Genomic DNA, 24,679 nt, shown 5'->3' with positions numbered 1-24,679 from the left:
CAAGGGGTGGAAGGAACCAGCACAGCAAAACCAGAATCAGGTTCACGTATGTTACTTCATCAGCATACAAGTCTGGCCAAACAACTACTGGGCATAAAAACAGTTCACAATTTGACTTTAATTCATACGCCTCCTTTGGAGAACAACTTTGCAGCAAAGCTCAAACATATCAGCTGCAAGGCTATTCAAGATGATGAATGCAGGAATATTAAAAAAGAATTTTATTTACATTTTCCACAGTACATGATTACAATGTTCTTGTCTACACAGCCATGATCCCTTACCAGTAGCCATACATTTTCTCAAGGGCAGCAATCTGGACATTTTAAGTGGCCAATTTTTTTTATAATTTTTTTTTCCAATTAGATTTCACAGTTTATACACGGCAAGGAGCATCTCATGAGAAACGCAGTATTTTAGACAGCTGCTTTGATCAGAGGTATAACAGTTCGATGGTACAGAGGTGCTGAAAAGCTGCGCTTATGAGCCGAACAGTACACTGTACTGTTGGCTTTTCACTGCGGACGTGTCCTTAGAAGAACACTCCCCCTAGTGCCGGATGGTCCACGTGAAGGGTTTTCTTGGCACTGATCCCAGTGATGCTTCTCTATTCTGCCTTTTGTCTGACAGTTGCTGATTCGGTCAAGACGGAGACATACAGTTTGAGCCAAGCGTATGTGATGCCTAGAGCACAGTATACAGAACTTAGTAACAAAGGGATAAAAGGCAATTTCAGTTTCCAGGGGCTCAAAGGGAATACAATTTCACAGAAGATTTCCAGAGGCACCAATGCAGTGAGGTAGAGGATTTCCAGCCAGTTCAGCAGAGGCCCGTTTTTCCTGCAAAAGAGGAAAATAAGTGGTTTCAGTGAAGAAACTGTAGGTTTATTATTTTCCAGTTAACATGAAGCACGTTGGCTCTGCCTTGCCTATTCACTATGCACCAAGTCAAAGACTTTAAATCACAATTAGACCTTCAAATACATGTACCTAAAGACATGGCTTGAGAGCATACTTCAAGTACAATGTAAAGCTAGTTTCTTTATAACACAGGATGATAACACCCAAATACAAGAGCCCACATTTTAGCAGCTTTGAATCTAGACTAGAAATTTGAGTAACCATTTCACGTCACCATGTGCCACTCCCACCCTGTCAAAACGGAGGCCAAGAGGCCTTTCATAGTTTCAGAGGTACTTTCATTTGAGGACACCTCTTCTACATCCAGGAAGTGGAGGAGATATCGTGTCATTATTCCTGGCCTTACATTTAACACATTGTAGAGGTATCCAAATTGAAAGAAAGCTGTCAGACATTTTGTACAGGAACTATGAACATGGACATTAACACCTGCATGTGTATCTTTAAATGAATTTCATATTGTAGTGAAGCCTTTAATTAAGAGAAGCCTTGGGAGACCATTCTCATTGTCCCTGAGCTGTTCCTGATTATCTAAGATCAGGACTAGCAAACTGATATAGTGCTAAGCACTACAGAGATCTAAGCTTTGTAGGAGCAGAATTTCAGAGCTTTGCAGAAGTGGAAGTTCAAGTAGAAGGCTGACAAGTACTGTATTTACTCAATTCTAAGGTGAGGCTTTTTTCCCTGCTATTTAACATGGTGGGGGGAAAGCCCCTCATCTTAGAACTGAGTATGAGGGCAGGGGCGGCGGGGAGGGGAGGCAACTACTGTGGCTCAGGCTCCAGCCCCTACCCAGGGTCTGGCTAAGCCACAGCTAGTGCCTGCTTCCCTGCCATCTTCCAGCTGCAGTCTCTACTTCCCCAACTGTCCCTCTCCCTTTGCTCTGTACCAGCAGGCTCCATCCACACTGCAGCCTGGGCCACTGAGCATGGCTCCAGACGGCCCTGTAGCAGCAGCATGCAGCCTACATGGCTGTTTTGGGTCTGGGGCCCTGCTCAGTGCCCCAGGCTAGAATGGGGATGGGGCATGCGGAGGTAGAGGGGAGAGGGGGGAGGGAAGTGGGGAGTGGGAGGGATAAATGTATATTTTCCATTTACAGAATGTAATTATTGGAGGATTGTCTTAAATTCAGTGTTGTTTTAGATTTAAGAAAATACAGTACACCAAACTGCAAGAAGAGAAATGGACTGCCTTTTCCAGGCAAACACCATTGCTTTCTCCAACTCATACAATCCCTAGAATAGGGGCTGCCAAATTGCAGTCAGAACCAACTTCAACAGGGACAACTGGTTTTCACTGACACAGGGAACATTCATCTCATCAATATTAAATCAATAAAGGCACACTAGGATGTCTACTTCAACAAAACTAGGACTGTATTTTTGTTTGCATTATCCCTGTAGTGATTTTAATTAAAGATTGGATGATAAAGGTGTATGAAAGTTCATAAGCTATGTGGGGGGCTTGACATCAGTCTGTTAGTCCAAAAAGTTTGTAAGCCATTGTGCTAGAATCCAGATGATGCAGATGATGAAGGGAGACACTTCTGACTTGCTAAGGCGTGTGGGTGGCCTGTCATTTCAGTGAGGATTGCACCTGCAGTTAATGTTTAGTCTTTTGTTGATATTTGGTTGCCAAACATTTGATGTTTCCATGGCAAGTTGCACTAAACTAACAACACAGTAGCACATTAAATATACACATTAAATCATTTCTTTAAAAAGAAAATCAAGTACATGATAAGTTAAGTGAGTTTTACCGATTGTGAAAGCTATTGTGCTGATTGTCTAGAGATTGAAATTAGTCTCTAAAACAGAGAGAGATTGTACACTGGGGCATTATAATTCATTTGCCCTGGCAATGTATCCACTCAGCTGCGCATTTACCATCTCAAAGGCCAGGTAAGTACTTCAGCTGGTCCATATTCCACTACTGTCTTGTCTTACAACGAAGGTGTCCACTATCTGAAGTGGACAACTGCCTACTGGGCACAGGACCAAGACTTCACCCTTTGGGTCCCCCCACTAATACATGCCAAATGCTTCAACAGTAGCCTAGGTGTTAAATACTCATTCAGTTATTACCTGAACAAAGTCCTCAGTGAAGAGAAGCTATAGACTGTGAACAGCAGCATTAGCAGTATTTTAACTGGAAGTTCTGAAATGTAAGAAATATTTTTAAAATGGAACACACATGCAATACTTCATTTTAACATCATGTATGCTGTAAGTATCCTCAAGGTCACACTGTGAAAGTTGATATTAACACCTGCACTATTTAATGAATGTTACCTTTAAAGAGAAGGAGCAGACATCCTACTTGCATATCCATGGGATACTTAGTGTTTGACTACTTAATATACTATTCAGTCGCTTCACGGTGATCCGATACTTTCCTCTTTAACATATTTCTACACATTAAATTTTTCATTTTAGCTGATTAGTGCACCAGGTTAGTCTTGTATAATGACTAATATAACTGATACTTAGGCCATGTACATGCATTGTTTCCACTGGGCGAGTCGCCACTCTCACAATAAAACTACAAGTGTCCAGGCGTTCATCAAGTTTCTCCTGTAGGAAAGAATCCCTGTATGCTTCCCCATTGGTTGACTCCTCCTGGTCCTAGGAAGGGTCAAGTGGCAGAGAAAGGCTCCCATGCCTTCCCCAGACTGGGACCACTTCAGTCTGTAGAAAACACCAGGGGCATTTTCCTGCTGTTTCTGCCCCTTCCTTAGATTGGGAGGTAAGAACCAGCCCCACACTGCTCTGCAGACTGGGGTCTCAGGAGCAGGCTGGGGGTTTGCCCTTCTGCTCCTCTCCTGAAGACTGGGAGCAGAGTAAAGGAGCAGCTGCTTGCTACTTCCCAGACAGGGCTCCCTGACCTGGGGAATGGACTGGGGGACTTTGCTCCCCACCTGGTCTCCAAACCTCAGTTTGGGGAGGCACAGGGAGTCTTTCCCTGAAATTCAACTCCCTCCACGGGGTGACAGTAGAACAGCCACTATTCCCCATGCCTTCCCAGTTGCAGGCTGCGCACCTCAATCTCCCAGAAAGATTTCTAGCGGTAGAAATTTCTCAGGAATTCTCTACAGCTAGAGATGAATGCCTGTTTATGACCTTAGATACCACCTAGTTTGGCTAATAAACAAGGCTACTAGAAAATGTCATCTATAAAACTAGAAATGCCAGGTAGGTTTTTTCCCTAATTAGCATTTTTTTTTAAATAAAGAGGAAATGTTATACCAAAACAGCTAAGAGGAAAAAGGAAGCTTTTCTTTTCTTAAGAGCACAGCCTCTCTGTTCCAGGGAAGTTGTGGGATATCCTTCACAGGAGGTTTTCAAGAGGAGGCTGGAAATGCATTGGACAGGGACAATTTAGGAGCTGTGTTCATGCAAGAGTTGGAATGGATGACCACTGAGGGCCCTGACAACCCTATGCTTCTAAAAAGTAGCATTGCCAGATATCGAAAAAGGAACTCCAAATCCAGATATCCTCTGGCAGAAAGATGCTAATCATTATGTAGAATCTGGAAGGTGAGGACTCTCCAAAATGTGGCTAAACCACAAGGGGGAGAGAGCATTTATCAGGTTCTCCTGTGCACCCTGCCCCCCATCTTTACTTAAATACTAGGAGTCTGATCATGGAAACAGTGTGCCAGGGCCTCAGTGCTTCCTCTCTGGACTAAATCACTTTTGGTTTAGGAAAAAGATCATACTTGTTTGCGTAGCCCCCAAATCACGCTGTACTCTGTGCGTTCTGGTTACTGAATTCAACCCAATTTCTTTTCTTTCACTGGTCACGTTTTCTGACATTGCCTGTATAATAACCAAGGTCTGGCACCAAATCATCTTTAGAAAAACAGAAAGAAAAGTCAAATGGAAACAGGGAAGGAGGAGGAGGAGGAAGCATGAGGCTTTACCTGGTGCTGTAAACAACAATGGGAAGAGTGAAAAGTGCCCTGTAGTCGTTAGAATCAGATACAGGCTGGCATATTTTGCTCTCTGCACAGACAATAAGCTAGAATATAAAAGAATTTTCATTTAAAATTTTGCTTCTTCAAAAATAACTTCATTTTTTTAATTGTGCAAGTCACTGGAGATGGAGCTTGAAGGCAGGTGGGTGGCTGCAGCAGAAGCGTAAGTAAATAGTGCTACACCAGGATTGGACGGTGTAAAAAAAAAAAAATAAAAAAATAAAAAAAATAAAAAATGGAGCTTCGGAAAAGCTCAACAATTCTGGGACTCAGATTTCTACAGAGACTCCACTATCTGGTCACTACAACCTGGATGACATGTCTTTCCCATAAGACATGGAAGGAACGGCAGGGAAGGAACTGTAGAAAAGAGCAAACCAGAAGTTTAAGCTGTAGCACAGCTACACAATGCAGTTCAAGGATGGAACTGAACACTAACACTGCACATTGTGCAGGTTTCACTCTAATGTTATTCCTCTCTTCCAGTTGGCTTTTTGTTTCAACCCCTCCCTCCTTTTATCATTCCATTAATCAATCCCCTCCAAACAAAAAACCACCACCGTAATGTTTTAAAAATGAATCAGAACCAAAGTATTGGGGAATCTGAAGTTTACAGACTTTGCTTGTAAATTATCTTAGCCTCTGACTTACCCTATTTAGACTGTAAGCTCTTTGGGGCAGTCACTAACTTAAATCCTACGCTAAGGAACTCACAGAATGGGTCTTTGTCCTTAACTGTGCCCTAGACACACTATGTTGTAGTAAGACTGGAGTGCTAGTACAACCATGAAGGTCAGGGAAACATGTAAGAGGCAAGGGGGTGTTGTGAGATCTTTTACTGGTCCACCTATTTCAACCATGCATTTGCTCCTGTTAAAAATGTTACAGAAAACCTTATCGGGGCCACCAGCAGGGACTCGGGGAAAGACTGTTCACCAGGGCCCCCATTGCAGTCACCAGGAACAATGGCCACAAGCTGAGGGAGGATAGGTTTAGGTTAGATATTAGGAAGAACTACTTCACTGTAAGGGTGGCCAGAGCCTGGAATGGGCTTCCCAGAGAGGTGGTGCTCTCACCTTTCCTGGAAATCTGCAAGAGGAGACTGGACAGGCACCTGGCTGGCGTTTTATGACCCCTGCCACCCCCAGTGCTCCTTCCTGCCCATGGCAGGGGGGGGGGGGGTCGGACTAGATGATCTGTCTAGGTCCCTTCCGACTCACTGATTCTGTGATTCTATGAACCCTTATTCCTGGGAACTACCATAAACATGTTAAAGAAAAGTGGTAAATAGCACAGTCCTTTTTGATCAGAGAAGTGACCGAGCAACTCAGAGGTAAAAAAATTAGCCCTCAAATGTAACCTACTGTAAAGTGAATCTCAGCACTTTGTTTAAAATGGAAAGAAAGATGGGGAAAAACTGTAGGGGAGTCAAGACTCTCAAATTTCTCTCTCACTGTACTGCTAACTTGTTAGAGCAATTTGTACAAGAACACATTCTCTTCACCTCTGCTGCCTGTACTTTAGTATAATACTTAGCTATGTCACAGGGTTATTGTGGGAATTAGCAGGTATTAGAAACCTTTCATCCAAAAGTTTCCATAAATTAAAGGTCTTTTTTTCTTTTTTTAAGAGGATGAACTGCTCAACAGTATTGGAAGAAAACTACTAGTTATGAGAAAGAGACTTGTGTTGCATTGACTTATGCATTATTGAACAGTTACGTTCTATCCTTTCAGCATCCACTTCTGCCACTGTGTGACACAGGCTTTTGGGTAAGATAGACCTACGGTCTGACTCAGTAAATGGCAGTTCTTATGTTCTTATGTAGGTGGCTGCTTTTAAGCAGTGGGTGACAGGATTCCTGAATGTAAAGCTCATTTGAATGTTTCAGGATGAACATTTCCATGTAAAGCATGGATTCTCTGACAAAATCTCATCATACGGAAAAGGTCAAAACCTCCTGACAGGCTTATCAACCTGTTGTAAGTCTGAGAAACTGCCATGTAAATAGTCACTCACCTCAAGGGAAGAATAGCAAGGAGTATTGCTTTTTCGTGCACATGCCAGCCAAACATGAAGGAGCTCAAGGCACAAAGTATCAGGCACTGAAGGAATCCCCTGGGCCCTTGAGGTTTAAACCAAAGACAGAAAACAGAGGGCTAGAAACAATAGGCAGAAACAAGACTTCAGTGTAAAATTTCACAATTCTGGATACAATCTATTGTCCTTATGACAATTACCGATATTAATGACAAATGCAAATTAATATCCAGCTCCAATTCTACTTCGGAGGGAATTTGTAGCAAAGGAAGAGGTATGCATTTTCGCTGAGTAGATCTAATGGTTACAAAAGGTGACAAACAGATGACACTAGAGAACAAAGTCTTCCTTCTATAAAGCAGGTGTATGTGGAACAGGAGCAGAGCTTCAGTTGCACCACCAAGCCAATGGTGATTTGCATGACAGGGGACAATGGCCTCTTGGAATTTAACTTACCCAAACCACTTCATGCAAGTTACTACCTAATTACTCAGTAACCTTTGCCCAGCTGCTAACTGAAATCTGTATGTTATCTAGACTGGAAGATCTCTTTATGAAATGACTAATCTGAAGTTTCAATTTCCCATCCTTTATTACAAGAGAGATGGGCATCAAACTTAACCCTGATGAAAAGCAAGATCTACATTATGCCTGGCTCCAGCCAATTCTACTACGAACACAGCCAGTTTCCCTGACGCTTGTCACTTCTTCTCAGTCCAGCCTTGACATACCTCTTGAATTCTAAGCAGATTACCTATCTACAGCAGGGCTGTACAACTTCTCAGTGTTTGGGGGCACAATAAGGCAAACCAAAGGCCTCCCTGCTACGCCCCCAGTGTTGTCCCTATTGCACATCATGTGTGGCCAGTCCCTTCCCCATTGCTATACCACATGTACGGGCAGGCACTTCACTGCACATGCACTGCATCCTGATTCCAAGCCACAGGCTCCAGGGCACTGTACCACTTCCTAGGGCAAACTCAGAAAACAGAAGCCAGAAGAAAAGCCCAGAAATCCTGACTGTTGTTGCAGTAAGGTTCAAAGCAATAGGGGAGCAGCAGCCAGGCAAGAGCCTAGGGGCTGTAGATTAATCCCTTGCAGGCCACATGAGTGCCACATGCTGCCAGCTGGATGGCCCTGATCTACAGGATTATTTTGAGCATGAAAAACACATCATTTTGACCAGGTCCTCCTGTACTTACGAGTCTACTGAATAACCTACAGTTGACATAGGCCCTAGTTGTTACGCATAGTTGTGGAAAGTTTTGTTATACAGGGAGAAGAGAAAAAAAAATTGCTACTGCTTCAATATCTACCCTGATCATTATTTTTCAAGGCAAAGTTACTTAATTCCAGAGCAATAGGACATTGGAAGTGCTCACTAAACTTTTTACTCAAATGAGAAATAAAACATAGATAACAGAAAGTCTAAGTTCTAGGACTACCATTTGCTTAGATTTACCAATATAGAGACGACAGTACAGATTAATGTTGCAGAGGGTGTCACAGAAGGAAGGACAGTGTGCTGAAATTCTTGAACCAATCCTCCTGTCATGGCAGCCTTCTGCATCTTCTCAGGATCAAGGAATTTATATTTTAGACCTGCAAGTGAAGATAAGTCAGAGAACTACAAGCATGCACAACTGTTATGCCAAATAAAGTTCTACAGTTGTGTTAATACGTTTGCATCATTACAGACATTTTACTAAAAAACGGAGCAAATCAAACTATATTAATAGCAGCAACTGGGAATCACATAGTTTTGTAAAGCAAACAACTATGCAGATGTTTCAAATTCATGAAAGTCGTGTAACAAATACACTTCTATGTCTTGTTTCTCTCCCCCAAGGGCACCAGAGCTAAATAAGCATTGAAAATACAAAGTGAATTTACTGTACCAATAACTGCTAATGCTTTGTCCACAGCATTGTACAAAGCCCAGAAATTAGGAGCCCAGTAAGCGTGGCATAGCCCTCTCTTGAAGGGAAAAAGCCGTGAGATGAGTTGAGGTAGCTGGCCCTGTACAGAAAAACAACAGAAGAGGTTACCCATTTAGGAGATTCATTAGGCTTTTTGTTTAGTTTCTGACGTTAAACTTAGTTTACAGGAATATTTGAGGAGTGGGATGGAAACTGAAAACTTTACCAATACTATGAAGGGTCCCAATGAAAGAGCAGAAACAAGGCAGACAATCAATCCCAGCAGAGTTATGCGAAGAAAGCTGAAACTGCTCCATTTAAGGGATCCATCTACAGAACAACATTCTTATTAATATAAATTGCTCTGGAATAGAAGGCAAAAAATGTACTTTAACAGTCAGTGACTAGGACAGATATCACTCGAAGTCAGGGCTGCAGGCCGCATCTGGCCTGTGAAGGGTTAACGTGTGACCATTCCCCCTGCCCCCACCCCAGGCTCCTGTCCAGTCACAACCCTGCTCTTACTGCTCCAGCTGCTGTGGTGAAAGCAGCTAAGGTTTCTGGGGCAGGGTAGCATGGCAGGAGGCCCAGTGAGCTTGCTTCCCCTGCAACAGAACCAGCAGGGGAAGCGGGGGAGGTGGGCAGAAGAGAAAAAATAGTCCCCACAGTGGTGGTAGCAATGGGGGACAAGAGGCTGGCACTGATTGTACAAACAGGGATCTGTACACAGCGGGGTTCCCAAGCAACCCCACAGCATGCAGCCTGTACTGTATGTGGCCCAGGGCCTGCAACCTGTACAGTATGCAGCCCCTGGCCACGCCAAAGTTAGACAGCCCTGCACTAAGTGAAGGCTTTCAGTAAGTAGCATTCTCTAACACCTAGGTTCATAAATCTTGGTTATTCCTCAAACATTAGAGAATTCTACTCTACTTTTGGCGTATTCATTAAAAATAAATTTATATAATATGGTAACACGATATACTATTCATACCACTGACAATGCCGTTTAAATGGGAACATTATAGGTATTTTATAAAGCTCATGTTCTGTACAAGTTTAATATGAGAAATGGTCTACATTTCTCATACTGCCTACAATGGGGTTTTTTGGGTAAAAAACCCACAGAAATATGGCCTACAGAAAGTTCTCCCCCCTATTTTTAATTAAGTCATTTTAAGAAGTTTATTTTGCTGGTGCAACAAGAATTAAAGCTATTTTAAAGAACTAAAGTCATTATTTATAAATAATGTATACACACATTTCCAGGAAATCTAATGTAAGATGAGGAGCTATTGTTTAGAAAAAGAACAGCACATTACATGCAGTTTAAAATGCCTACATTTTTACATCAGTTTTAAAAGTCTATGATCTTTAATTGCTGTGCCTTCATGAGCATGGATATCCAACAGAACAACAATAAAGAAAAGATACATTCAATACTGTACATGTTTTGCATTATAAGGACACACAATGGCCCATCAGAATTTATCTGTACAGTTTTTCAAAGTAGGAGCGAGGAGGGGGGAAACGAGGGGAATTAAATTCAGTCAACCTATATCTATCCCGCCTTCCCTGCTCCCCTTGGCCTGAATTTCATGGTCACTGAATTTTCTGGAAGCAGAGTCTTAGTCTATTTTGTCAGTGAAACGTATACACCACTGACTGGTTGCATTTCAAGGCAGGCATGAGAAGGAATCTTTTAAATATCTGGACTGCATTTTTCACCCATCTAGATATAAGTAGTTCTTCTGGTGAATATGAAAACCTAAAATTCAAAGCAGTTTACAAAAAGACAACCAATTCAGTATGATTAAATCAGTTTCAAGTAAAGAAGATAGTGACATGGATTCAACAACCACACATTGGCTTATTCACTTAGCCACTGACTGCCTGAATTCTCCTTAATGGGGGATGCAATTGTTTTTTACTGTAAACACCATTAATTTGTGAAATTTTGAAGTTTAAAGCCGTGAACATTTTTGCAATGTTTATTCCTGTATACTCGCTCTTTACTATGCATAAAAGACCTACTCTAGTCTGTTCCGCCAATCTACTACCCTCTCATTTAAATATTTAAAACTCACTCTTCTCTGCGACACCCAACAAAGTGGGTCATTATCTGTTCTATAGTATTTCATCCTTATTTTCATATGCACAAGGAAATATTTACAGTAGCCCATGAGGATCTAAAGCAGGGGTAGGCAAAATATGGCCCGTGGGCCAGATGCGGCCCACCAGGCAATTCCATCTAGCCTCCGTAAGCTCTGGCTCTGGGCTGCCCCTCTGCAAGCCAATGTGCCCCTGCAGGAAGCTCTGCTTAGTGGCAACCTGCCCCTGCCCCACCCCAGCCCCAAGCCCAGGGGCTCTGGGGACAAGAATCCTCTGCCTGGCAGGGCTTGTGCCTGGCCACCCCCTCCCCCTGTGGCTGTTTCCAGCCTCCCTCCCTGCCTGTGAGAGTGGCAATGCAGGGGAGGGCTCCACCAGGGACTCCCATTGGGGGAAAGGGGTGTGAGTGTGGGGGCTGCAGATACAGGGCCGAGTGGAGCTGATCCTGCACTCTGTCACTATGCATGGCCGGGGACTCAGGTTGGAGCACTATGGGGTCAGACTATAGTGCAAACGTTAACTGCACTTACCTGCTTTATTTCCAGTAAAGCAATAGGATCGTAGCAAGTATACGCCATAGGCTGGGGCTACATAGATGTAGATGTGCTTGAAATGTAGGAGAACAGCAAACAGAGCAGCCCCTTCCAAATGCCTTTCCTAAAGGAAAGGAGAGATTTTGTACAGTTATAAAAAAAATCTATCATGAGGTCTGAAATCAAACCCAAACTACCTTTTTACTAATAGTTTTAATGGCATCTCTCCTGCACTGTTTAAAGGAAAATATATATATATCTTAAAGCAGTGAGGAGGGGAGCCCATGTGCTCATTTATCAGGAGTAAAAGACCACAGCAGTACTAAGATTCAAAGCACACGATAATTTCCTGCCCCTCTACCAGCGTGCTAGCATTCAGCAGGTTTCTTGTTTCTTTGTTGCTGCAGACATACTCTCCCAGAAAGACAAGGTTGTTTTTTTTTGTCTAAGGTAGCTCCCTCCAGAAAAGCTGATGTAACAGCCAGGGTGGGGAGGCATATGCTGTTTTGATAACCACAGGGATACACAGGTCCTTCCTTCACAGAAAGACAGGAAGACTGTACCCACAGCACAGCTAATATTTTTATGGCCAGATCTGAACTCTCAAGAATAGCACAAAAAATCCTATGTTTGATTTTAGCAGACAGCAGTTCACTCCTTCGGTTTCAAATGAAGCAAGCCCATGAAATAGTTTACATTTATACTGGAAATTATTTTTTGAAAGTGTCCCACGCAACAAATGACAAAAACAGAATATTTGATTTTAGTTACCTGAAATAGGCGAGCAACAGAAAGAAGCATTAATCCAAATAAAAATCCATTGTACTGGAAGTGAATATCTAAGCTTGAATCAAGGAAGAAGTAGAGAAGGCTTTTTCTATCACTGCTTGCTTAAAGAGACATGAAAAGTTATATAGTTGATAAAAGACAGTCAAATGGAACCATGACCCAGAAAAGACTTAAATTATTACCCTAGGTTATCTGAATATTAGGTAAGTGCATAAACTGCTTACGTGCACAGCACTCCACTGCTTTGTAACTAACTGTGCACCCTTCAGCTGCATCAGAAACAGTGAAGGAGAAGTAGCTATACCAGGGAGCTTATCAGAAGCCAAGTGGCAGGAGCCAGGCAGTTTTACTGCTTCCTCTCCTCATTTTCAACGCTTCCAAGAGCAGCCTTAACAGTGACTATTAGATGCCCTGAAAATGAGGTAGAAGTTTCAAAGCCCAATACCAGAGCACAGACAGCACCATGTACTTAACTAGCACTGATTATTTGAATAAAGTTTGGATAAGTGCACACACCGAGTAAGTGCAGAGCTGTTTTTCAATCCCAAGGTCACAGTCCTCTTAGAGGATGTTGTACAAGATCAATAATGACATTTTAACCATATATTCAACAGGTAGTGGTTTTATGCCACACATCTGTTTGTGGTGTCCGTCTTCCTTTTTCAGACAGCTAATTGAAAGGATACGATCCACAATTAACAAACCAAAGTTCCATAACAGCAGCACAGCAAGAACAAACACTGGTTTTTCCAGAAGGTCTTTTCCAATTCGTTTCCCATTTACACACCTGCAGCATCTGAACAAAGGAGAAATGAAACAGTAATGCAGAATTATTTATTTTGGCATCCATTTTATTAGCACAAACGCTGGTCTCTCCAGGCAAGTACTGCCATTTCTCAATTACTAACCTATAGCAAAATGGTTTTCTGCTAGTGTTCAAGCAAATAAAGGGAAAAAATGATTTGATATTATTTAGTGTTGAACTAGAAATATATTTTTCCTTAAAAATGGGGACAGTTCTGCTTTCCTTTTAGACATCTCTGAAGGCCCTATTAGTTTCAAGAAAAAAATGCCTCAGACAGAATTTACACAATTCTTGAATTTAAATCTCAATGTAGAAAAGGAAAAATCTTCTACGATCATAGTAAGGCCTTTAAGCATATATTTTTTTTTAAATTAGATGTTTTGCAGTCTCTTTTTCTAGAGAAGACAGACAGAATAAACTTGTTTATTATAGAATCAGTAAGTTTTATTTCCACATTTTCATGCACTAGCAGAATGCTACAGTGTTTAAAATGAAATATTTAAGATAATATCTGAAATCATTTCTACTGAAAGGGTACTAAAAATGGAAAAAAATTAGACCAGCAGACATTTTCTTTATTTTGAAATAAAATGCTTGTTATCTTGCTTCTTAATTTGAAGCATATTACACTGGTTAAACTAGATACGTTTGAAATCTATTAAAGATTTACGCTGAACTGAATACAACAGTGTTATTTTAAAAGGGTAGGTTTATTACATTAAGTCAAAGAGAGCCTATTCAACAGCTCTCCCAATTATATAGGAATCCTGGTTTTCTCTGATAAAAAAAATCTCCAGTTTTGGATTAAAAAAAGTAACCTACACTCAACACTTTTCCATGATAAAATGAAATACTCTGTGTGTGCGCGCACGCATGTGTGTAACTGTGTAACTACATGTACATAGTTTCTTGTATTTAAGTATTGTTTGACTTAGTACTAGAGGTAGGTATTTTCTGTGATATATCTTCTCTTGCAGGGGTGGCCAGTCTGCAGCAAACATGCCCTAAGTGCCTCTACGTGTTGTGCTTGGCAAATAAAGCAGGGAACAGAAAGCAGATCAAGAGGGCAGGGAGAGATCAAAGTGGCAGGTCAGGCAGGGAAAGGAGACTGGAGTAGAACTTGGGGAGGGCATAGGGCTTTTATTTATTTATTTATTATTTTTATTTCTATTAGTAGTGTTTCATTTTAATCGTGGAAAAATGTGGAGTTTAGGGTACTTTTTTAAATCTGAAAATTGGGGATTTTTTTTTTTTAATTAGAGAAAATCAGGATCCCTGGCAATCAGCCCTTCAGACCATGTTTTACAAAGAACAAATGGAGTATTACTGTATAAGACCTAGTTACAATATCATTGTGGCAGGCAATATGCCTTTTTTCTTCCCTTTCAACAGAAGACACCCCTCCCCCTCTTTCTCATGCATGAACATGCATGTTCCAACTGTAAGGTATATCTAAATACACTAGGCATTTTTATTTTCATCTGACTGTATGCCATGTTTAGCTTTTACTGAGAAGAGCACCAGAAAATAGAATGACTTAATATATGACAGGAGAACACATTAAATAGAAGCAAGAAAGTGACTCATTTAAGAATCACCATAGGATGATTAGAAGACAATATGGGGTCATCCCGAGTAACCCCCTAATTCTTTCAGAATTCACCAGCCAAATGCACAACATGGTAACAAGGTAGCTAATGTGTAAAACATAAAAGCTCACTTTTTATTATTATTTTATCATTAATTTTATTTTATTATTTAGAATTATTATTAGCAGCAGCCCTTCCAGGAACAAGAGGAAAAAAATACCTTCTCTTAGCTCCACACCCTCATTTGTTTCTGACATAGGCTTCAGCAACTGTGCTGTTCCTGTAAATTTACAAACCTAGAGCAATCTTTTGTGATAACCACATATCTTTAAAAACAATATTTTAAACAGACAACATACTTTCTCCAGGGAACAGAACAATTAAGACTTACTCACGAACTGCATATATAAAGAGAGTATCTGTAAGGATGACGGAGAGTCTTTGGAAGAGGACAGTGGCGTAACTGGCATAGTACAGATTTTGGATAACCAACATTTCTGGGTCAAAGTATTTGGCAATGTGTGACAGTGCACATTCAAACCAAGCAAAGAAGGGAGGGTAGTCCAAGGTCCACTCAGAAGTTGCCTAAAGACAAAAGAAAATTTAATATATTACAAATGAATATTAAGGCACAGTTGTTTAGAGTGATCATGTACACAGAGCTCCTCTCAATTAGATCCACAGCGGAACAGCTGCAGCAGGATGAAAACCTTGAGCAGTTTTCTATATAAAAATGGCCACAGCGACAGAAGAACAAGATACCCCTCGGGACTGATAACGGGTCACAGGTAGCTTGTTACAGGTGCCTGGTCTATACCCAGCACATGTTGTAAATCTTCACTCCTTTACAATCTCACAGATGTTTTGTGGCCTCCGTCCAAGTTTGACACCACAGTAATAGGCACAACAGGCAAGAACCTGAACAAAATAATTGACAGTGGACATTTGCTGACATCAGAAAACAGCAAGTGATATCCTTGTTGCAGCCTCAACAGACTTATTTTGTTCTATATATGTCCTATAGACTTATTCATCCTTGTATAAATCTATGTACCTTCCAAACATTGCTACCATCTCTCATTCTCTCCACAAAGAGATTTTGTGAGAAGTGCCAGGTTTCATGACAGTGTGTTTTCAGGGATTTTGTTAATGTACTTACTCTTCTGTGTGTGTGTTGTGCTGAAGAAGGACAGTGTACACTTTGAGCAGAAGGGGGTGAGACTTGCTACTATTTCCTGTGAGAGTTTGTGCCAAACTTGAACCTGCTCAGGAGATGGGCTGGCAAGCTTTACCCTTGTGGCAGAAAGTTTCACCAGGCCTAACAAGTATAGAGTTGGTGACCACAGTCTTCATTCCAGAACCTTAGGGGATCTTTTAGATCCAGCATATCCAGACTACTGAGCACCTTAAATGTAAAGGATTTGCACTCTGAATTTAAATCAATGTTTTACGAGAAGCCAATGTAAAAAGCTGTAGTGCTAAGGATATATCTACAGGCATTCTGTATTAATTGGAGTTTTTCATGGCCTGATGGCTTCATGCCCAAAAAACTATCCTCATCTTATCTCAAAAGGTGACCATTCAGATTATAACTGAGGAACACACACAAGCAGCACAAAGGGGTTGCTCAAGAATCTCCTAGTAAGACCTGCAAACATATTATCTTATCCTCTTTCATATCCCTCTAAAATTCAACCTCTACTGTGATACTTACCCAGACTTACAAGTTGATAATGGCCAAGCAAACAGCAAGACAAAATTTCTGCTTAATCTACTAAAATGTATTCACTTTGTATCAGGACCTTCTTATGATCCATCTGAAATGCCCATTACATTTCATAATAATGTTAATTATGAGCTCTTGGTGATAGGTGCTGTCTCTCACTGAATGCCCATATGGCACAGATCCCTTTCTGCAATACAGCCATCCCCAGTTACCAACATTATCCATGTGCATTTTCTGTGAAGAAAGGGCTGTGTTCTCCAAGACGCAATAGGTGGGTGCCCAATATGCACCAAACTCAGGCACAATTTAAGGAGAGAGAAAAAGAAACAGAACAAAAAACTTACTTCATAGTACCATTGAGAGACTGGCAAGTTGTGAGTGATGGCAAGCCAATTTCTATGTACTTCAAAATCTGTGGAATGACTGTAAAGAACATTTGCGTTAGTGGTCTTTAAATCCATACTAGCCAATACAACATTTTCCAAAATATTTCATCATTTAAAGAAAAGAATAAAGAAACATCACTTTGTATTAGCTGCTTTGTCGCTACAACTTTGATGCAGCTTGCAGAAATGAGTCCAAAGGAGACAGGCGGAGTAGTAACAAGACACCATGAGTCACAGCTTGGTTTCTACAATACTTTAGAGAAGGAGCACTAAAATCCAGTTATAGTTCAGTTTTTCTTGACAACAAGAGTCTTTTTTTTGGAATGCCTGCTACTGAGAGGCTAAAAGTGAGGAATCAATTTATGCTACCAAGTACCTTGAAAAACATAAGAATTAAAAAAAAATATCAACACTACACTTCACTTTGATTAAATCTACTGCATGGAAAGACTCATTGCAACCAATATTCTTATTGTACAGGAAACCTGAAAATGAGAACGCATCTCACTGGGAAAAAAGAGGACTCCTATTACTCGGTAATGCAAAAACCATTAGCCAAGATATCGGAAGATACTTGTTAGATGTTCTGATCTGAAATGGCTTTCTGCCAAATTAAAGTTACATCATAAATATTTAGAGGTTTTGGTTACATTAAGGGTGGATTGTCTTAAGGTTTGAGTTCTATAATAACCGATCAATAAATATTTTAGTCCCTTGCGATAAAAAACTGTCTAGCAATGTATTTAAAACATAAAACGAACCAGCCCAGCAGAATCAAACAACCCATACATAAAAGAAAAAGGGAAAAAACTTTAATGTGCCTTAAAACCAGGGCTAAGCATCACCACTGATCATGGTTTTCTCCGATTCAAAAAAAGGTCCCCAGGTTTCAGTTAAAAAAAGTAACCTCAAATCCATATTTTTATGTGATTTTAAAATAAAACACCTACACACACACACAACTTAAAAATACATATATTTAAAAGATATATATACATATATAAATAGTGGAACTCATGGACCTCCTACATCTAAAAAGAGAGGCATACAATGGATGGAGGACAGGAGACACCACTAAGGAGTATTCTGTACTGGTCTGTACCTTTAGGGAGCAAATTAGAAAAGCCAAGGCTGCAACTCAATTCCATCTGGCTACACGAATCAAGGACAATAAAAAGTCCTTTTTTAGATACGTGGGGATTCAAAAGAATAACAAGGGCAACACTAGACCCCTGCTAAATCAGCAGGGGCAGTTGAATACCAACACCCAGGAAAAAAAACAGATTTGCTTAATGATTACTTTGCGTCAGTTTTTCACCAGCCCAAAGGGACCCTGATGTGGGATGACCAGGGTGCAGATGAATATATGCCCACCCCCATAAATCACCTGGTCTGGATAGGTTACACCCAAGAGTGCTAAAGGAACTGGCAGACATCATAGCACAGCCACTGGCAAAGATATTTGAGCACTCATAGTGCTTGGGCAAAGTACCTGAAGATTAGAAGAAGGCCAATGTGGTGCCCATGTTTAAGAATGGGAGGAAAGAAGACCTGGGAAACTACAGGCCAATCAGTTTGACCTCAACCCCTGGGAAGATTTTGGAAAAAATTATCAAAGAAACCATTCTTGACAGGCTAACAGAAGGCAACATCCTGAGGGCCAGCCAGCACAGGTTTGTTGTGGGTAGGGCTTGCTTGACCCAACCCCTCACTATTCTATTATTTCCTATGGGAAAAGTCATCCCGACTTACACAAGATTCCCCCAGAACACAATACTTGTGTAAATCAGGGGTCTACTGTACTTTTTAATGTCTTCATAAACAATCTGGACACTGGTGTCAAAAGCAGACTGGCCAAATTCTCTGACAACACCAAACTTTGGATAAGAGTCTCCACACTTAAGGATAGGCTGGTGATCCAGGCCGACCTCGATAGGCTTGCAAGGTAGGCAGATGAAAACCTGACAGCATTCAATACAGAAAAATGCAAGGTGCTCCACCTTGGGACTAAAAACCTGCATCACCCTTATAGGTTTGGCAATGCTACACTTGCTAGCACCACGAACAAAAGAGACTTGGGGGTAATGACTGACCACAAGATGAATATGAGCCACCAATGCGATACCGCAGCTGGCAAGTGAACAAAACTCTGGCTCGCATCTGGAGCAAGACAAGACCCAGGATGTCATCCTCCTGCTGTACTTGGTTTTAGTGAGGCCACAGCTGGAGTAGTGCATCCAATTCTGGGCTTCACAACTTAGGAAGGATGTGGAGAAGTTTGAAAGGGTCCAGAGGAGATCAATGCACATAATCAGACAGCCTGAGAACAGGCCTTATGAAGACAGGCTGTGAGCTATGGGACTCTTCAGCCTGGAAAAGCACAGGCACAGGCTCAGGGGTGTCTTGGTGGCAGCCTATAAATACATAAGAGGTGTGCATCAGGATCTGGGGGAATGTCTGTTCACTAGAGCACCCCAGGGGATCATAGAATCAATGAGTCGGAAGGGACCTAGCCAGATCATCTAGTCTGACCCCCTGCCATGGGCAGGAATGAGCACTGGGGGTGGGAGGGGTATTAAGACACCAACCAGGTGCCTATCCATTGACTGTTGGATGTCAAGGTCCAAAGGTCACAAACTCCTCCAAGACCGTTTTAGGCTAGACATAAGGAAAAACTGCTTTACTGTCCAAGCCCCCAAGGCCTGGAACAAACTCCCCTCAGAGGTGGTGCAAGCACCTACTCTGGACACTTTCAAGAAACATTTGGATGTTTATCTTGCTGGGATCCTTTGATCCAGCTGACTTCCTGCCCCTTGGGCAGGGGCTGGACCTGATGATCTTATGAGGTCCCTTCCAGCCCTAATGTCTATGAAATCTATGAATCTATGAAATCATGGAAAAATGTGGATTTGGGGTAACTTTTTTTTTAATAAAAAAATGGGGACTTATTAAAATCAGAGAAAGCCAGGATCCTTGGACATTACACAGTATTAATACAGAGCCACTACTACAAATAGATTCATAGATTGTTAGGGCCTGGAAGGAATCTTGCAGATCATCAGGTCCAGCTCCCCCGCCCCCGCTCTAGGCAGGAAGATAATTGGGGTCAAGTGACCCCAGTGAGGTGACTGTTCAGTCTCCTCTTGAAAACCTCCAGGGTAGGTGACTGCACCACCTCTGGAGGGAATTTACTCTCAGCCTTGGGGGCTTGGACAGTAAAGAAGTTTTGAATACTTGCATAGACTTGTTTAGCAACTGAAAGCATTCATACTTTATAATTTTAATAAAAAATCTTAAGTGGAAATTTCACAAGTGCCAAAATGAACCTGAAACACAAAGTCCATCGTTTTCCTAATGGTTTACATGTTTTTGGGAAGCACAGGTAGGGAAAAAAAAATGACACTAAATTTCTCAAGTAAATGTATGCTTTGAGTGCAGAACTACTATTATTTTAAAAAGTAAATCAACTTGCATGAAGCCTCTATCTTACTGTGAAAGTTTTATGCAAACTCTTTATTTCAAAAGCTAATACTTAAGTGGCTGTAAGGGTTTTACGCAAGACTGACTACACTGCTTTCCTCAAAGAGCAAGAATCACACTTCGCCCATCTGGAGCACCTCAAACTTGAAATTTGGAGGGGGTCTGAACAGCAATTAGCCTGTTTCAGGCTATTTTTAAGGTCCCCTTCAGAATGCACCCATTAATATTCTCTGTCCCATTCAACGCTGCCTTTATTACAAACTCAGATTTAACCCCAACCAGAATAAATATGGAAGACAGATTCTCACTTGTCTCAGAAATGATAAATTATGAACTTCAGGTTCCAGGGGAAAAAAAAACACTCCAAACACTCCCACACCGTTATACCCCAAGCTGCATTTCTATTCCTTAATCAGACAGCATGAGAGAGACCCCATGTTGCCTTTGCCCTCAGGTTTGGCACTCTGGGAAGAGTCAGAACTGTCTACATGACAAAAAAATGTTGCAATGCATGTAGTCCATTATATGCAAATTTGGCATCACTTTTATGGGTAAAAAGGCCAATCATGGGTAACACAGAATATTTGTATCGCAGAAACATGCACTTTGGAGAGAAATGGAACAGATTTGCAACCCACTGGCTGGCCCGAATACCATTCTCAGCCACAGAAGGAAGAGAGTGGGGAGGTGACATAAGCACAGACTGGCAAACGCTGCTGCATTGAATGAATCATTTATGAATCACAGGGCTGAAAGGGGCCTGGAGGCTCATTTACCACAGGGGTGCCAAAAATACCCTGAGGTGCCAGAAATACAGCTAGTAGGACAAATCAAGCCCATGGAGCACTAGGACCTGGCCCAGGGGCTTCAGACCAATCCCCCACAATACACGTGGAGCTGGCCAGGCATGCATCGTATGGAGCGCCCCAGCCACCTGCCTCCAGGGTGGGAGAGAGAAATGTAACAAAGCCCTCCAACAAGGGGAATCTTCACTTTCAAAATGGTAACATATGCAGTTTTGCACATACACCATCTCGTTATAGTCAAAGTCCTGCTCTATTCACGTAATTACGGTACCGAGGGCAATCTGACAGCGCAGCGGCCTTCACGCATGCGCACACCGCCACCCCGGCTGTACCCTGCTGCGCATACGCGCCAGCCGCGGGCGCCACTACCCCCTCCCCCACGCGGCAGGCTGGGATGCGAGGGGCTGCCAGAGCCGCCGGCCCGGGTCCCTTACTAGGTCGGGATGAGGAGACATTTGAGAAGGGAAACCCCGAACGCCAGAGCCGGGAACCAGCCACCGCTTCCGCCTCCTGCCGCCGCCACCGCCATGTCACGCCCGCCCGCCCTGACAGGACCGCTGAGGCGCCACTGCGCATGAGCTGACGGGAAGCGGTGAGCCCGCCGAGACCGTTCAAAAGGCGGCGGCCGCCGGACGCATGCGCCCGCTTGTATCGCAGGGCACATGACGTAGCCTCCCCCAGCCAAGCTGAAGCGCTCACTTGTGTCACTGCGCATGCGCCCACCTTTCTCCCTTAACGGGCTCTAACCTCTCCCCGGTAGGGTTTACTGTGCATGTGCTCACCAGCTACCCCCGGGAGGATTCACTGCGCATGCACCAGCTTCACTGATGCCTCCAAGCAGTCCTCTGAAGGTTTACTGTGTGCGCGTCAGATCGTTGCCCCACTTCTCCCCCCGGGAGTGTTGTTTGCGCATGCGCCAGCTGGATGTGCTGCTGTGACCCGACCACGTGGTCGGTCACCAGTCATGCTGGGATTTTCACTGTGAAGACAGATGTTAGAGGAGGTGAAGGAAGAGATTTGATGTTAATGTGGAGAAGTGTTATGTAAAGTGATGTAAACTGTTTTCTTTTTAATGGGAGGGGAGGTTTTGGTTTTAATTTTAAAAAAAAAAAGTCACTGCTAATCAGTTTGGCTCATCCATGCCCTGCAGAACACCGGGACTAGGGAAGGGCGAGTGGTGGAGCTCAAAAGACAGCTGGATCTCCCTCCAGATTAGCACTCAGCTTGGCAGAACTGGCATTAAAGGCACTGGTTGCAGGCAGGAGGGTCACTGGGTTGCTTTTCCCGTGGCCTGTTGACTGATCTTAATGGTTGGGTCCCAATCCCACCCACGCAGCTCAGCTCACAAGTGCTGGTTCACTGAATAGGCAGGGAGCACACTGCAAGATGCAGTCTTAATTATTTGCACTTCCAAGGCACCCCTGTTGCATCCAGCCTGTCTAGGCTATACAGTTGCTGTGCCTGTTAAGCCTCACCTCTTAGTGGCTGCAATCCTCTCGCAGCTCATCAACTACATCACAAAGTATTTGGGCTGCGTGTGGCAGAGGAAGAAGGGTGTGGAAGTATCCTCTTCCAGACTCCCACTTTTAGATTTTTGGGGTTTTATCCTTCTCTTTTCTCTCCTTTCTTTGTCTCAGTCTTCTCACCTGTCTGTCAATCTGGTTGCCACAGGTTATGGTGTATGTGTTCTGAGTCAGGTAAGTGGGTTTAGACCTATCCTCTATTGTTTTGAGCTCTGGCCTCCTGACCTGGGGGCAGAGGCTTGAGTTCAGGTCAAGGTGTGATGCTTTTCAAATTCGTTGGTCAGCATCAAACAACACCTGCTCCTGACCGGATCTAGAAGGTGAAGTCAGGAGGGCTATTTAAGGGAGAGGTTCTCCAGGAAGGAGGGGAGACATGTTGGGACTTTTACACAGCAACTTGGATCTCTGCAGCTCTCTCTCTTTTGGGAGGCTGAAGTGAGTAAATGACCAGAAACCTAACTAGAAAGGTAGCTTACAGTAATTTAAAAGTGTATTAAATGGCTGTCAGGCTGATTCTGTTTGCTCAGGGTTATTCTTTTGATACTTCTCTGACTTGTACCTCTCCCAAAGCCTTCCCTCTCTACCCATTAAAGCTATCCATTGACAAGCCTTGTGGTACATGCTTGAGACGGATTGAGCATGTCTTTTTGCTCCCTTTGCTCGGCTGACTAAGGGAGGCTACTTTCTATGTTTCAGGCTTATAGAAACACACAGGCCTTGCAGACCTGGGAATATCCCGGGCAGCACAGGGCCCAGACAGAGACCTGAGTCCAGGTGGTGGTGGCGGTTACCCCAGGCTTATGGGTGTGCTCCAAGAAGGGGGTTGGCCGGTCATACGCGCCACAGGGGAGATGCTTGGAGCTTGGTAGTTGGTCAGGCGCAGTGAGGTGGGTGGTTCAGCACAGGAGTGTCCCTTATTGGCCTACCACAAAGGCAATACTCTTCCCTCAATGAGCACCGAACCAAAGCCCCAGAAGGTCTTTTGCTGTTGATTTGGGAGTGAAATGTGTGGCCAGAACTGCTTGTACAGTCTATAGTGACCTCTGGGGTAATTCCCAAGTTGTAATTTCATAGTTGGTAAGGTCGGAAGGGACCTGAGCAGATCATCAAGTCCGACCCCTGCCATGGCAGGAAAGAGTACTGGGATCAAACGACCCCGGCAAGGTGTTCATCCAGCCTCCTCTTAAACACCCCCAGGGTAGGAGCCTGCACCACTTCTCTTGGAAGTTGGTTCCAGACCCTAGCCGCCCTGACCGTGAAGTAGCGCCTCCTGATATCCAGCCTAAATTTACCCTCTGCCAGCTTGTGACTGTTATTCCTAGTCACTCCTGGTGGTGCTCGGGGGAACAGGGACTCCCCCAATGCCTGCTGATCCCCCCTGACTAGTTTGTAATAGGCCACTAGATCCCACCCCCTCAGCCTTCTCTTGTGGCTCCTGCCCCCGATCATGCGAGTGGCCTCCTCTGGACCCTCTCCATGTTGTCCACATCCCTCCTGAAGTGCAGTGCCCAGAAGTGGATGCAGTACTCCAGCTGCGGCCTGACCAGTGCCGCATAGAGGGGGAAGATCACCTCTTTGGACCTGCTCGAGATGCATCTGTGGATGCATGACAAGGTGTGGTTGGCCTTCCTGACTGCATCCCCACACTGCCGGCCCATGTTCATCCTGGCATCAGTGATGACTCCAAGATCCTTTTCTGCCTGTGCCCTGATGAGAAGGGAGTTCCCAGCCTGTAGGTATGGTGCTGGTTGTTCCTCCCCAGGTGCGGCACCTTGCACTTGTCAGTGTTGAATGCCATCCTACTTTCATCTGCCCACCCCTGTAACCTGTCTAGGTCCAATTGTAGCCTATTCCTTCCTTCTAACGTGGCTGCATCCCCCCACATCTTAGTGTCACCAGCAGATTTGAACGGTGCTTTTTACCCACTCATGCAAGTCACTGATGAAGATGTTGAACAGTGCGGGCCCGAAGGCCGAACCCTGGGGAACCCTACTGCCCGCATCCCTCCAGGTCGAAAATGACTCGTCCACCACCACTCTGGGTGCGACCCTCCCGCCAGTTGGCGACCCATTTGACTGTGT

General features: G+C 43.3%; 2 protein-coding genes across 5 annotated transcripts in view; one reads left to right on the top strand and one right to left on the bottom strand.

The window, feature by feature from the left end:
• Positions 1-206: 206 nt before the first annotated feature.
• Positions 207-21,994, bottom strand: ALG8 (ALG8 alpha-1,3-glucosyltransferase). Of its 4 annotated transcripts, none has more exons than XM_090030700.1 (13): positions 21,858-21,994; positions 16,748-16,826; positions 15,069-15,262; positions 12,970-13,079; positions 12,266-12,333; positions 11,492-11,618; positions 9,082-9,185; positions 8,835-8,955; positions 8,399-8,538; positions 6,916-7,055; positions 4,639-4,940; positions 3,005-3,077; positions 207-839 (listed from the first exon to the last, which is right to left on the bottom strand). In XM_090030700.1, the coding sequence occupies exons 3-13, from the start codon at positions 15,170-15,172 to the stop codon at positions 608-610; spliced, it is 1,521 nt and encodes a 506-aa protein (XP_089886826.1). In that variant the 5' UTR covers positions 15,173-15,262; positions 16,748-16,826; positions 21,858-21,994; the 3' UTR covers positions 207-607. The 4 variants fall into 4 exon arrangements, with proteins under 4 accessions (XP_089886826.1, XP_089886823.1, XP_089886824.1 ...); XM_090030697.1 differs by lacking the exon at positions 21,858-21,994 and adding an exon at positions 21,510-21,764; XM_090030698.1 differs by lacking the exon at positions 21,858-21,994 and adding an exon at positions 21,510-21,643 and having other exon boundaries at positions 4,843-4,940.
• The window catches only part of USP35 (ubiquitin specific peptidase 35), a 58,101-nt gene continuing 54,963 nt past the window's right edge, over positions 21,542-24,679 (top strand). The window contains exon 1 of the mRNA XM_090030695.1: positions 21,542-21,667. The gene's annotated coding sequence lies outside the window, so the exon portion shown is untranslated. The remainder of the gene's footprint in view (positions 21,668-24,679) is intronic.

This window comes from Crocodylus siamensis, chromosome 1 (assembly GCF_052110815.1).
Source record: "Crocodylus siamensis isolate JL-2025a chromosome 1, ASM5211081v1, whole genome shotgun sequence".
NCBI lineage: Eukaryota > Metazoa > Chordata > Crocodylia > Crocodylidae > Crocodylus > Crocodylus siamensis.
This window is presented reverse-complemented; position numbering and strand designations above follow the sequence as displayed.

Bases quoted from the DNA above. Each gene is read 5' to 3' on its own strand.
- ALG8 (XM_090030697.1), bottom strand. From the start codon at position 21,739: ATGTGCCCTGCGATACAAGCGGGCGCATGCGTCCGGCGGCCGCCGCCT. The intron at 4,941-6,915 runs GTGAGTGACTAT...TTTATATTCTAG, and splicing joins CTTGCTATTCTTCCCTTGAG to CTTATTGTCTGTGCAGAGAG. The intron at 3,078-4,638 runs GTATGATCTTTT...CTTACATTTCAG, and splicing joins TTTGGGGGCTACGCAAACAA to AACTTCCAGTTAAAATACTG.